This window comes from Sminthopsis crassicaudata, chromosome 5, assembly GCF_048593235.1.
Source record: "Sminthopsis crassicaudata isolate SCR6 chromosome 5, ASM4859323v1, whole genome shotgun sequence".
In the NCBI taxonomy this organism is placed as follows: Eukaryota; Metazoa; Chordata; class Mammalia; order Dasyuromorphia; family Dasyuridae; genus Sminthopsis; species Sminthopsis crassicaudata.
The window spans coordinates 272,203,777-272,218,630 of record NC_133621.1 but is presented as its reverse complement, the minus strand read 5'-3'; the positions used below and the strand labels follow the sequence as shown (position 1 = coordinate 272,218,630).

At 32.7% G+C, this 14,854-nt stretch overlaps 1 protein-coding gene across 5 annotated transcripts in view; it reads left to right on the top strand.

Moving 5' to 3' along the window:
• Positions 1 to 12,685, top strand: part of LOC141544668 (uncharacterized) — a 136,130-nt gene extending 123,445 nt beyond the window's left edge. For 2 of the 5 annotated variants that reach the window (XM_074271072.1, XM_074271069.1), the window contains 4 exons: positions 755 to 871; positions 2,766 to 2,833; positions 4,377 to 4,455; positions 6,366 to 7,104. In XM_074271072.1, the coding sequence (XP_074127173.1) occupies positions 755 to 871; positions 2,766 to 2,833; positions 4,377 to 4,455; positions 6,366 to 6,545 (444 nt within the window). In that variant the 3' untranslated portion in view covers positions 6,546 to 7,104. Of the gene's footprint in view, positions 1 to 754; positions 872 to 2,765; positions 2,834 to 4,376; positions 4,456 to 6,365; positions 7,105 to 7,701 lie in introns of those variants that run through there. The other 3 variants (XM_074271070.1, XM_074271071.1, XR_012482752.1) reach the window with 3 other exon arrangements.
• The last annotated feature ends 2,169 nt before the right edge of the window (positions 12,686 to 14,854 follow it).

Below are 14,854 nucleotides of genomic sequence, written 5' to 3'. Positions count from 1 at the left end.
TTATATGATTTCTATATTGGGATAATTATTTTCAACCATAATTTATATCTATCATCACAGAGGGATGAGATTTTTTCTAAGTAAGAATAAATAAATCATGTATATCTTTTATATATGTAAATAAACACACACACACACACACACACACACATACACACAGACACACAGGCTGCTTAATGGAAATAGGAATAGAACTTTGCATCTGGATAGTTTTGGAGTTGTCCTAGGGGAAGTCACTTAATCTTTCTTAGCTTCTTCAACTGTAAAATAAAGATAATAATACTTACCTTAATAATACTTACCTTCCAGAGTCGTTGTGAAAATCAAACAAGAAAATAATTGTAAAGCTCTTAACACAGTGCCTGACACATAATAGGCACTTAATGAATGTTTGTTTCTCTGCCAGAAACAATATTTTCAGTTATTTATAAAAGTATTCATTGTCTCTTATATTTTGACAAACACTTCCTAATAAGTTCTCATCCTTTTCTCGATGACACTTTTATGACTTAATTTTATTTAAAAAGTCTAATTTTCTTATTTTTCTAAACTACAAAACAAAATGGTTGCATTAAATGATTCCTAAGGCTTTTCCTAGTTCTATATCAATGATAATCATGAAAATGTTCATGCTATATTAAGTTCTATATAAAAATATTGATATCAGTTAACTTTGAAGGTATATTTATTTCCCATAAGCCAATACTAATATATGAAATCAGTAGCAGAAATTCTATGTACATATTTCCATCAGGATATGATAAGAAAGCTTCAACAAGAACTTGCAGATTCCCAAAAAGAAGAATCCATGCTTTCACAAAAGGCTTTGGAAATGAAGCAACTACTGAAGATATATCAAATGGAAAGTGAAGTACGTATATAAAAATTCCGTGATTTGTCATTGACTAATGAAAAGTGTTTTCACTACGTCACTTTTGTTTTTACCAATATTATATTTTGTACCTGTCATTTAAACTGACAGAACAAGACTTGTATCCATTTATATGATTTCTATATTGGGATAATTATTTTCACTCATAATTTATATCTATCATCACAGAGGGATGAGATTTTTTTCTAAGTAAGAATAAATAAATCATGTATATCTTTTATATATGTAAATAAACACACACACACACACACACACACACACAGGCTGCTTGATGGAAATAGGAATAGAACTTTGCATCTGGATAGTTTTGGAGTTGTCCTAGGGGAAGTCACTTAATCTTTCTTAGCTTCTTCAACTGTAAAATAAAGATAATAATACTTACCTTCCAGAGTTGTTGTGAGAATCAAACATGAAAATAATTGTAAAGCTCTTAACACAGTGCCTGACACATAATAGGCACTTAATAAATGTTTGTTTCTCTGCCAGAAACAATATTTTCAGTTATTTATAAAAGTAATCATTGTCTCTTATATTTTGACAAACACTTCCTAATGTTGAAAAACAGTTCTTTTACCTGCTTAACTTCAGTATAATGGTATTTACTAAGAAATGGTTTATTACTGGTTTCAGTCCTTTCAAAACTTATTCTTTCATATTGCTATGCTTGAGAAATATTTCTAGTTTTGAAATAAGTATTGGAATGGAATAAGTTCTGTTTCTCAAATCACTTTGTTTTCCTTATCCCTCATTCTCTTTATTTTCCTCCCATTCCTTTTGGACCACAATGATTAAAATATTAACTTTCATAAAAGCCTTTGTTTTCAAGCTGGACTCTAGGAACTAGGTGTGGACTAAACTTTATAAGGAATAGCAAGGAAGCAATAAATCTTTGTCCATATGGATTAACTCAGTTAAATGGAATTCAGGGCAAAATGGTACCAAACTTTAAGCGATAAATAAGAATCGGGTGAAAATTATTTGTTCAATTATTAGTCCATCAATTAGTGAATGTCAGTTCTGTGAATTATATTGACAGGTTCTGACTAGCTTACCAAGATCGTGAGAAATCCATGCTCTCTTGTCCTTGAAGAATGTTCAGTCGGACTTGAAGCCAATGCAAAATAGGAAAAGCTCATACAAGTTATCATGTAAACAAGCACCAAATAGCTTATTATATAAGGAAGTAATTTAAGAGAGAAAGAGTGAAAGAGAAGGGAGGGTAGGGAGACACAAAGGAAGAAAGGGGAGAGAGAGAAGGGAGTCAGAGACAAATCACTTTGCTTGGAGATTTGCTTTTCCAGAGGCTAGTCACTTTACCTTAAAACATGTGTTTATCGCTCAGAGTTTTTCATTATATAGCTTTATAAACTTGAGGGGGCAGCTAGGTGGCACAGTGGATAGAGCACCAGCCTTGAATTCAGGAGGACCCGAGTTCAAATCTGGCCTCAGACACTTAACACTTCCTAGCTGTGTGTGACCCTGGGCAAATCACTTAAAACCAGCCTCAAGAAAAGAAAAAAAAAAAAAGACCAAAAAGCATAACCTTGATCATTGTACACAAGACATCTTTAGTGTAGCGTGTTGGTTTGGAAGACCCCAAGAAACATTCTTAAGGCTGTGATCTACACTAATGAAGTGTCCAGTGCTACGTATGTAATTTCAGGTGTATGTGCCCATGTAAAATGAATTGAATATAGTGACATTTGGAATATATAAATGCAATCGTTTTGTCTATGCAATGGACTACTACCTGATGGACTAGTAAAATTTATATTAATAGTTAAGTATAGGCATCACTAATTCATAGATAAGGATAAGATTATGATTTCATTTTTAAAGTTGAAAAGTTTGAAACATTTTGGAACTTTTATAGTTGCAGGAATCTCAGGAACAGAAAAGAGAGACACAGCAGTATAATGAGTTAGAAGAGCATATGCAAAAGTAAGAATTAAAGCATTTTTATATTTTACTGCTATGACTAGTTGTAGAGCAAATCAAAATGATAAATATATTCATAATACAACATCATGCAATTGTTTATTTTAATTCCTTTTTTTCAATGGGAAAGGAGAATAATCTGCTTACGTATAACTTATTTTGAGATGAATAAATAAATAAATTTTAGTCAATACTGGAAATGTCAAAAGTGCCTTGGGCTCCAATCAGAATTTACCTCCCATAAAGGGAGAAATGAGATGAGAAATGTAGCTGTAGGAAAGCAGATTTTGGAGGACATGTTTCAGAAAATACTGGTTTTCATGTTGTCAGTTTACTGAAGTGCTTTACTTTGACCATTTTGGGAAATCAAAGGATAAGCTATATAAATTACGGCTAAATATATGTATGTAGGTATTGCGCGGACACACACACACACACACACACACACACACACACACATATATCCTACCACCAAATCATGGAAATGTTATATATCTGACTTGTTACTTGCTGTGCATCCTGTGCTAGTTGTTTTATTTTCCACAAAGTTCTCTAAAAAATATACATTGAAGAGCTGTTACAGATACAAACTGCTAGAAGGAATTTCCTCATGAAGAATTCCCTATTCCAATAAAATGTTCCTATCTTACTGCACCTCCCTTCCAAAAAAAATGTCCTTTCATAAAATATCTTAACTAACTGTGCCTTATCAGGATTTTTCCCCAGGAATAATATATTTTTCATAGCCAGTTGTAGTGTAGCGTAATTTATAGGTTTGAAAGAATTTCTGAAGGATTATCAAAATACAGGTTTCTTGCAAAGTTGATCTCCAGAAACAATCAGAAGAGAACTGAGTTTAGTGGGGAGAGTTCAAATCCTGATTCTGACATATACTGACTGTGAGCCTGAGTCACAGTCTGAACCTCTCAGTGCTGGCAAGAAACTTAAGAAGACTTGAGCTTGCAGGTTTGAATAGGTAGACAGTATCTTCCTACACCAAGGAAATCACAACTCCAAATCACAGAGATTTTTAGATCACAATGTTTTAGGAAAGTGTCTTAAAATAGATACATATTCTTGTCTAAATATGTCATTATATATGAAGATAGGACTGGATATATACAAATAAAAGTTTCTTAGAAGGAAGTGCTGTTTTTCTTGATATTTATATCCCAGATTCCAAATTCTGTTTGCCTTTGATCTCCATGCATTTGCATATTCCACAATATGGAATATACCTCTTGCAAATGCCTAGTTCTAATCAAAACTCACCCCAAAAAAACACTTAAATAAGACTTTCTGTATTCCTTTTTTAATTCCTTTTTGCAGTTACTTTGTATTTACTCCAAATATACTGCATTCACATGTTTACCTGTGCATGTTGTTTTCATTCTAATTAAACCAAATTGGAGCCTCTTTTACTTCTCTTTAAATCTATCTTCCAGGCTTTGCAAGTGAGATCTTGAACCTTATAGGAAATTATTAAATTAAATTAATTTTAAAAAAGTTCTTCAAAATTTTGTGACAATTATATTTACTTTTGTAGATTTAAAATGGAATGTGCCACATTTGAAAATTCAGGAGAGCAAGATGAAAACATTTGGGAAACTATCAATTTCTATTTTGTAAGTCATCTCTGGGATTTAGTTTTCCTCATTTAAAAAACCTTTTTTTTTTTAAGTGGTAGAATATGGTAAGAATTTTAATTGTAAAAAATCCAGTTGTTAATGTAATATGATATTCAAATACAATTCACATTGATTTGGGATGCTGGTGGTGTTAATCATTGTTATGGGAGAGATGAATTTTTTTCTCTGTATAATTATTAATATTGGCATCACATCAGATTATCATTTGATGCCATAACTTGGCTTTCTGATTGGATACACTGAGGTTGGGTTTGCAAAGATGGAAAGAAACAATTTTCTAAGAGAAATAGGTGGTTTCTAAAAAACTTTTTGAAGTGCTGAAACATTTAGGGGCAATATCTGCAGGGCCTCTTAGAACACAGAGCTCTGCTACAATCCTAAAAATAAAAATACTACACCAAAAGATGACTACTAGGCAGAAACAATTTGAAAAGAGTATTGCTTTAAGAGATTTTAAAATGACAAAGCATAAATAAAGCAATAGTTTGATTGCAAGGTGATCACTATTGCCGTTAAGAAAGTTCATAATGTAAATTGATGTAAAAGTTAAAGATTCACTCTATAAAACAGGACTTAAATTGATTTAAGAGAAGGAAGTTATAGATTTTCAATACCTTCTACCAGTAAATGAATTAAAACACTTACAATACAATATTCTCCATACATTATTTTTCTATTTTAGGGAAGGAAAGATTTTCCTCCTCCTGGAAAAATGACTAATAAATGAATTCATCTAAAGCTACTGGGTTATTTTTTTAAGATTCTAGTATTTGATGATATTGAGACATTTCCTCAGTTCTGATATCTACCTAAAGTAAGGGGAAAGCCCTAAAGAGCTTTTATGAGATAACATTTGCAAATTGGTGCTATGGTGTACTGGTACTATACATATACTATATATGTGAATTGCAAAACTCTTCCTTATCAAGAAATGCTAAAATTCTCATCTTGGGAACTTAGGCTCCCTTTTAAAATATCTATGATAGAAACTTGCAGAATGTTTGGTTAAGCCCTCAATATCTCAATAAGCATCCTTTATCTCTTTTGTAATACTTCCTCTCCTCCCCTGAGAAACCCCAAGTTTATATTTACCCTATAAAAGGTGTGCTTATGATGTTCTTTCTGGAACTAAGTCAGCTATGAGTTAACTCTCTCTCTTCCCATAACATCTTCCTACTATACCTAACTCTTTAGACTGCTAAGCTTTTCTATGCATTTAGCCTGCCATTCAAAAGGGTACTCACAGCTTATAGCGTATTCCTTTAATGGCTTCTTCCAAATACCTTTCTTTGCTAACTCTATTGCTCTCCCAAATCTATTTCTATTTCTATTTACCCCTCCTGGGGCCAATTTCATCTTTTTGTTTTGTCGTAAATTCTTCTCATAAATAAAGATACCTTTTGGCAAAGAGAATGTCCTTGTGAATTTTTCACATGTACCTTGGATTTGGTATTTCATATTACTCTCTCAACCCATCCTTATTTGTTTAAATAATGACAAGTGACTACTTAGAAATATTTTATTTTACTGTCAATTAACTTGTTGTCCTGCAGTTCTCATCAATATTTCTCAAAAATAATTGATTTCTTAACATTCTAAGTTTCCCAAAAGCAAGAGATACAATGTTAGCCAGGAAAGGGTTTTGGAACAAGTAACAATGGAAAAGTTTCCACAATAGAACTTACAATTACAATTACAATTAACCTGGAGAAAGGTGGAAAGAAATAATGTTTATTATGCAGACTTTATATAAAAGCTAGTAATGTAATTCCATGGTTTCATCCTATCTTTGAAGTGTCTAAATGTATTTAAATAATTAATTTAGGAAAAACATTTTGGAGCTGTAACCTTTCTTTTGTGTAATTAGCTAAATTGATATTTTATAGAAACATATTCAAGACCTTAAAAGACAATTGGACGCAGCATTCTCAAAATTTATGCAGTTGGAATTAATGAATAAAATAATTCAAGAAGAATCATTTTCTAGCAAAAGTCTGCAAAAGAATCATGACAAGCTGGAAAGGAAGAAAAGGAATTTGAAGAAGTTAATGTTAAGTATCATTTAGAAATACCTGAATTAAAACACAAGGAGAACTGGACATTAAGGAACAACTAAATAACATCTTACTATTCTTACAGGTTACTTTATCAATTTAATGCTTTTAAAATATTTCCATGTAAGTGAAGGTTTTTGTGGGGTTTTTTTCTCTATTCTAAATCCAGAATCTTTTTCTCTGCCTTCTTTAGCTTGTCTGCTCTCTCTCCATTAGCTTGGTATCATGATTTTTAAAAAAGAAAATAGGCTTTTAATGTGAATTCTGAAACCAACTTATGCTCTTCCCTTGTCAGCAAATGTTAAAATGCTCATGCTGGAACTTAGTTTCCCAGACTGCCTTATTCCTTTATATTTGCCCTCCTCCCATACATGGTGTGAGCCCCTTTAAGGGGAGGGTTGCTCCTCTAAAAGATGTGCTTCTGAAAAAGATTTTTTTTCTCAATTCTTTTCAGGACTATGAGTTACTCTCCACTTCATAGCATCTTCCTTCTAATGGCTCCTTACTTATTATTTATGAGTTCCAATAGGGAACACATCTGTCCCTTTGTTAATTCACATAATAAATAGCATAACTTAGTAAAATGTGATGGATATCTTGTTTCAATTCTTCCATGTCAAGAACTGAATGCTTATTTTGAAAGGATTTTTATTTACCAATTCTGGTGTCTATTTTGCCTTATCTTTGAAATGATAAGTGAAATAACCATATATCATTTGCTAAAAAAAAAAAAAGAAAGAAAGAAAAAAAAAGAAAAAAAATTTGAAATTTACAATTTAAAAAATTGAAAGGTGAATTGCTTGTGGGTTTTTTTTTCACCAAAAGTTTTAATTGTAAGAAAATATTCTTGTGGATTCTGGAGTAATTTCCTTTCAAAATTATTTCTTATTCAAAAATTTTTATGATCTAAAATATTAGCACTAGAATGAACTAGTGAGCTAACATGCAGTAGAAATAGTTGTCTTCTTTTTAAGTTCAAATTTAATTTGCCTGTCCTTGAGTTCTTTTAAAGTTAGAACTTATTTTTGTGAATTCAGAATAGTTCTTTAAATCAGAGACAGAAATTTAAATGAAAACTAACAGAATATGGTAACAAACATCTTATAATTTTCAGGTGAGAATCGGGCATTTTATGTTAACTCTTTCCTTTGTTTTCCATTTGATTTAGAGCCTGGAGCTAAACGAAAAAAAAAAAAAAAAAGATAACTGATATGACCAAATGGAGCATTGACTTCAAGAAATGGAAGCTGAATTCTTTAAAATAAAAATGTCAAATGAAATGTCTAAGGCAGAACTAGAGAAATACATGGGGCAGAACCAAGATGGCAGAGATTGCACAGGTCTTTATCTGAGCTCACATCAACACCAGATCAAAACTCTGATCTGTATCAAATTTCCAGCAATAGATATTTTGGAAGAACTTCAGAAAAGGTTTACTTCAACCGGGCATGGTGGGAAGGGATGACTGCACAGGTCCAGTGTAAGGACCCAGGACAGTGTGCCATCCACATGCTAAGGATCTACCAGGAAGCTCTTAGCCAAATATAGCAGCATTGGCTGCTCTGTCTCGAGTACAAGCCAGTGGATTAGCCACTCTCTCAGCTGAGAGTCATACAAAACAAAGGTAAATAGCGTGCTTCTAAACTCCAGAAGATCATGGGACCTAACCATGGCCACCCAACACTGGAAGGAAGTCATTGACCCAGCCTAAAGCTACTATCACTTGTACAGGAAGCTGGGTGAAATCTCCCTGTTACCCTAAGAACAGACTTCAACCTTTAAAAAATCAGGAAAAAAGCAAAAAGAAATCTGATTATAGATAGCTTTTATGGGGAAAGAAAAAAACAGACCTCTAATCCTGAGGATCCTAAAAGCAAATCATCTCCAGATGAATCCTCAAAGGGTGATAGATTTGAGCCCCATCTCATAAGGCTCTCTTGGAAGAATTCAAAAAAGATCTTAAAAGAGAGTTAGGAGGAAAATGGAGAAAGGAAAAGAGGACTTTGCGAGAGAGTTTGGAAAAGGAAACACAGAAATTATCTGAAGAAAACTCCTTTAAAATAGATTTAGTGAAAAATCATATAATGCCTCTTTATACATTTGATGAAATGGAAGAAAGTACATAACTCCTTAGAGAAACCAATTCAATGAAAAACAATTTGTGAAATGGGGGGAAAATGTAGTGAACAAAAACATTTAAAAGTTCAGTTACCCAAATGCAAAATGAAATAAAGATAACTGGAAATAAAAGGAAAATTAGAATTTAACAAATGGAAGTGAATGACACAGTGAGACTTCAGGAAACAGTCAAACAAAACCAAAAAACAAAAATGAAAAAAATAAGAAGAAAATGCAAAATGATTCATTGGAAAATCTTACATGGAAAATAGATTTAGCAGAGACAGAGACAATCTAAGGATTCTTTGGACTTCCTGAAAACCATGATGAAATAAAGAGTCTAGACATCATCTTTCAGGAAATGCCTGAAACTGCCTTCATGTCCTAGAACCAGAGGGTAAAATAGCCATTGCAAGAATTGACCTAAAACTTCCTGAAAGAGGCCCTGCAATGTAAACTCCAAGGAAAGTCATAACAATCTTCAGAATTATCAAATCAAGAAGGAAATATTGCAGGCAGCCAAAAAGAAATAATTCAAATATTGAGGAAATGCAATCAGAATTACCCAGGACTTAGCAGCTTCTACTTCTAAAGATCAAAGTACATGGAATCTGATATTCCAGAAAGCACAGGAACTTGGATTGCAGCCAAGAATTAACTTTCCAGAAAAACTGAGCATTATCATTAAGGGAAAAAGATGGATATTCAATGAAACAGGTGAATTTCATTTATTTGAGATGAAAAGACCAGAACTGAACAGAGAATTTGATCTTCAAATGCATAATTCAAAAGTACAACTTTCTTGTAAAAGTTCTATCTTCCCTATGTAGGAAGATATGTTTTACTTCTTGAGATCTGTATTGTCATACAGGTATAATTTGATTTTATTGTGTTAAAAAGGTAGAAAGGTAACCCACAGTAAGAGGTTCATACAGCTGCTCAAAAGGAAATCATAAAGAACTTTCTACTGGCACTGGGAGCAGGAGGACTATGTTGTCATCCTCCTAGTTGAAACCATGTTGCAGCTCTGGATCAAAGTCCCAGGCTGAGGAAGAGCATTATTATTACAGCATATGGTCACAGAAGAGCAGGAACTCTGATCACAATTATAGGATGGAAAAGATCATTCACAGATCAGAACACAGGCTAAGATAGCAGTGACCACACCTCTCTTAGATCATACAATACTGGAAGAACTAAAAGCTTCCAGATCTAGCTCTGAAAAAAGCAGAATAAAAAACCTGAATCTTGGGATAGTGCTGTCGCCATTGTAGAGCAACAACAAATAATCTAAATATAGAAAGTTCCTATGATCAAAACACAAGCATAGAAAAAGCCAACAAAGTCAAAAGTGCCACATCCAAAACCACAGAAAAATGTAAATTGGTCTCAGGACAATAACGAATTCCTAGAGGAGCTCAAAAAGGATTTTAAAATTCAAATAAGAATGGTTTAAAATACTCGGAAAAGAAATGAGTGACACAAGAAAATTAAGAAAGATCAACACCTTAGTGAAGAAGACACCAAAAAATATTAAAGAAAATCACCTTAAAAAGAGAATAGGCCAAATGGTAAAAGATGCACAAAAATCCACTGAACTACTTAAAAAGTAAAATTGACCAAATGGGGAAAAAAATCCAAAAATTTCAAAAATTCACTGAAGAAAATGACTTTAAAAATAGATTTGAGCAAGTTAAAGCTGATGGATCCATGAGACATCAAGAAAATAAAAAGAATGAAAAAAATGAAGAAAATGTGAAATATCACTGGAAAAACAATAGGTTTGGATAATAGATTCAAGAGAGTGCAACACCTGAAATCCCTGACCAAAAAGAGCTTAAACATCATCTTTCCAAGGAAACTGACCTGATATCCTAGAACCAGAGGGTAAAACAGAAATTGAAAGATTCCACCCACAATCAACTCCTGAAACAGATCCCAAATTGAAAATTCCCAGAAATATTTAAGCTGAATTTCAGATCTTCCCAGGTCAAGAAAAAAAATTATTGCAAGGAGCCAGAAATAAACAATTCTAATATTGTAGAGTCACACTCAAAACAGGGCTTGGAATGATACTCCAGATAGCAAAGATAATCAAGACTCAACTACCCAGTAAAACTGAGTGAGGGAAAAAGGATAGGGGAAATAATAATAGTAATGAAATAGAGAAGTTTCAAGTATCCCTGATAAGACCAAAAATAAACAGAAAACTTATGCAAAACCCAAGAGATGCATAAAAAGCTAACAAAGAGAAATCATAAAGGATTCAATAACATTAATAACTGCATTCCTACATGGGAAGATGACACTTGCAACACCTAAGAACTCCCAAGAAATCATTAGGGCAGTTTTAGGAATCTACATAGTCAAAGGGCACAGATGTGAATTAACTATAACAGGATGATATCCTAAGAAAATTAAAATAATTTCACAGGAGAAATAGTAAGGAGTAAAAGGAAAAAAAACAGGACAAACGGAGAAAGTAGGATGGAAGTAACAATAGTAATCATAACTTTGAATGTAAATAGGATAAATTTACCCATAAAACAAGGAGATAGAACGAATTACATAATTTAGACATAAAAGGTGATACCATGAGCATAAATAAGGACATGTAGAGCAGTTTACTTTTTTTCTCTATGAATAAGGGAAGAATTTGTCACCAGACAGAAATGAAATGCAAAATGGATTGATTTTGATTAATTAAAAGGTTTGCCCAAACAAAAGCAAGTCAAGATTTTAAGGAAAGCAGAAAAGTGAGGTGGTAGTTTTATAACGATTTATAACAATATCATAAAGGCTTCATTTTTGAAATATATCAAGAACTAGGTCAAATTTATAAGAATACAAATCATTCCCCAATTGGTAAATGATCAAAGAATATGAACAGGCAGCTTTCAGGTGAAGAAATCAAAGCTATCTAATTATTAGAAAGAAAATGATAAATATTGGTCATGATAGAAAATTGGAACACTAATGGTTGTACCAAGTTGTAAAGTGATCCAAACATTTTGGAGAGCAATTTGAAACCATGCCCAAAGGACTATAAAATTTTGCATACGCTTTGAACCAGCAATACCACTAGGTTCGCATCCAAAAGAGATAGAAAAGGAAAAGGACCTAAATATTCAAAAATATTTTTATAGTGACAAAGAAATGGAAACTAAGGGAAAGATCGTTAATTGAGGAACAGCTGAACAAGTTGTGATATGACTGTAACAGAATAATATTATGCCATAAGAACTCAATAGCAGACTGATTTCAGAAAAAAACTTAGGAAGACTTAAGATCAAGAGAACATTGTACATAATATTGCACAATGATGAACACACAATAACTTAGCTACTCTCAGCGAACAATGATCTAAGATAATTCCAAAGAACTTAAATGAAAAATGCTATCTACCTCTAGAGGGGAAAAAAAAGTCTGAATGCAGATCAAAGCATAATTTTTTAAAATTTATTTTTCTTAGGGTTTTTAAGGAGCTTGCGTTTTCTTTCACAATATGACTAAAAATATTTTACATCACTGCACGTGTATAATCAAATACTTTCTCAATAAGGGGGAAGAAGAGAAAGACCTAAAATCATTTTAAAGAGGTAAAAAATTGTTTCTATACATAACTGGAAAAAAATTTAAATGTGCTCAAAAAAAGTAAAAATTAAAATCTAATATGGTTCAAAAGAAAAATAAATGAGATTCCACCTCAAATGTAGTAAATTGCACACATTTTCATACTTTTTATTACAGTGTATTAGTTACACTGACTTTTTCTTCTTTAAAAAAAATCCATCATATGGGAATGGCTGTATGGGACAGGGATAGGGAGAGACACTAAAGGCACTAAATATAATAAAATAAATTTAAAAATTTTAAAAAGATCCCATGGCCAAAACTGTAAAACCAATCAGATAATGCTCTGGTATTCCTTCCACACAAATTGTTCATTTCTCATATCTATGCATTATGTGCTATTTCTGCTAAAAGGATTCTGCCTCTTGCTAATAAACTTTCCTGTCAAAAGTCATAACTGACTTCAAGGAATTTTGTTCTGGTTTGTTCATTTCTCTACCCTGTACTTCATTACATGAACATGGTGATTTTGTGGCATGCTGAAGAAATGCCCCAATTGCTTTTTACTTTTCTTTTTTTACATTTTTAGTCAAAACTCTATAGCCTCCATTCAAAGAAAATAGCAAAGGTAGAGGTATTCCTAAGGAGAAAGGTGTTTATTAAAAGTGCTATTTAGTTTTGGAACCAAGATTTGAATTGTGGAAATTTTCTGCCTTCCTAATTGTTTTTAATTGTTTTTATATATTTTCAATCCTTGAGAACATCTTGAAACTATGTTAAAAACTAAAATAGAATTCAAAACTTAGATCAACTCTAAGACATAACTAAGTTGACATATATTGATATACACAATATATGAGGAACTAATACACAGGACCAAGAGGTGTTCCCAAATGAATGGAGTCAATGAATGTAAACACTCAAATAGAAATAATATACCAAATCACTAATAAAAGAGATGAAAATCAAAATAATTCCAAAGTTTCACTTTACACTTAATTGGACAAGATAGTGCTGGAGAGATTTTGGAGAGATTTTGTAAAAATAGGCACCCTATCACACTGTTGGTGGACCTGGGAATTGGCCCAATCATTGACAAAAGCAATGTGGAATTATGCTAAGAAAAAATGGCTAAAAAATAACTCACACCTATTAAAATGACAGAAAGAAAAATGAGATATGCAGGAAGAGATGTGGAAAAATTGGGGCACAAAGACAGTTGGTTCATTTGTGTTGGGACCAATTCAACCATTCTGGAGAACCATTTGCCCAAGGGCTATTTCAAACTCTGCATACCTTTTGACCTAGCAGTACCACTAGTTCTGTGTCCCAAAGTTAGATATCTATCTGTTAGATAGGCATGTTTCTTGTGGTGGAAAAAATAGGAAATTGAGGAAATACCCATCAATTCAGTAATGAATTTGTGGCCTAGAATGCCCTAAAGAATGCCCTAGGAAAGATTTACATAAACTGATGCAAAAATCACGTAAGCAGAACCAGTAACAAGGTATGATGATGAATTGAAAATGACTTGGCTATTCTCCGCAATATGATCATCTAAGACACTTTCAAAGGATTTAATGAAAAATTAACCAGAAACACCAGAGAAAGAACTGGTGGAATCTGGATGCAGATTTAAGCACTTAATTTTTAAATTTTTCATGATCTGTATTTTCTTTTGCAACATGGCTAATAAGGAAATGTTTTCCATGACTGCATATATAATCTATATAAAATTGTCTTCTCAATGTGAGAAGAGGGGAAGGAGAGAGGGAAAGGATTTAGGACTCAATTTAAAAAATACAAATGTTAAGGACTGTTTTTACATGTAATTAAAATATGTATTCACATATATACATATAAGAAATTTTAAGTGGCTAAAATGTCAGTTTTTGACCCAGAGAATCCATTGCTAGGCCCATATCCCAAAGAGGTCAAAGATAGAACGGTCCCATATAAATCACAGTGTTTATAGCAGCATTATTTGTAATAGAAAAAAACCGGAAATAAAACAGATGCCCCTTGGTTGGTGAATGGCTTGTGCCCTAAGAATGACTAGGAACAATGAACAACTATGGATTTAATTATATTTTTTTCCTGGTTCAGCCCTGGCTTCACATCTGATTTAGTCTTTCATTTCCAACTGTGTTTTTGACATTTCGACCTGGATATCAATGGATACCTGACACCTTACATGGCCATAACTAAATTCAGTATCTCTGCTCCCAAAATCTCCCACATTCCAAACTTCCCTATTCCTGTTGAGCTCAACACAATTCTCTTGAGTTACCCAGACTCACAACTAAAATATTAACCTTGACTTCTCTTATTATTAACTATTAACTTCTTGACTTCCCTCTGACACAGTTACCATGCTAGTAAAACACCTTATCACAATATAGCTGGACTATTACAATCACCTTTTCATTTGTGTTCCCTGCCTCATCTACTCCCTACTCCCTACAATTATATCAATTGTTGAATTAATCTTCTCAAGTTTGACTGTCACCCATAACCTAAATCAATAAACTCCACAGTGGCATCCTATCACCTCCAGGATTAAAAAAACAAAAAAACAACCTACCTCTCTGACATCCAGAACCTTTTATAACATCCCCTCAACTTCTCCA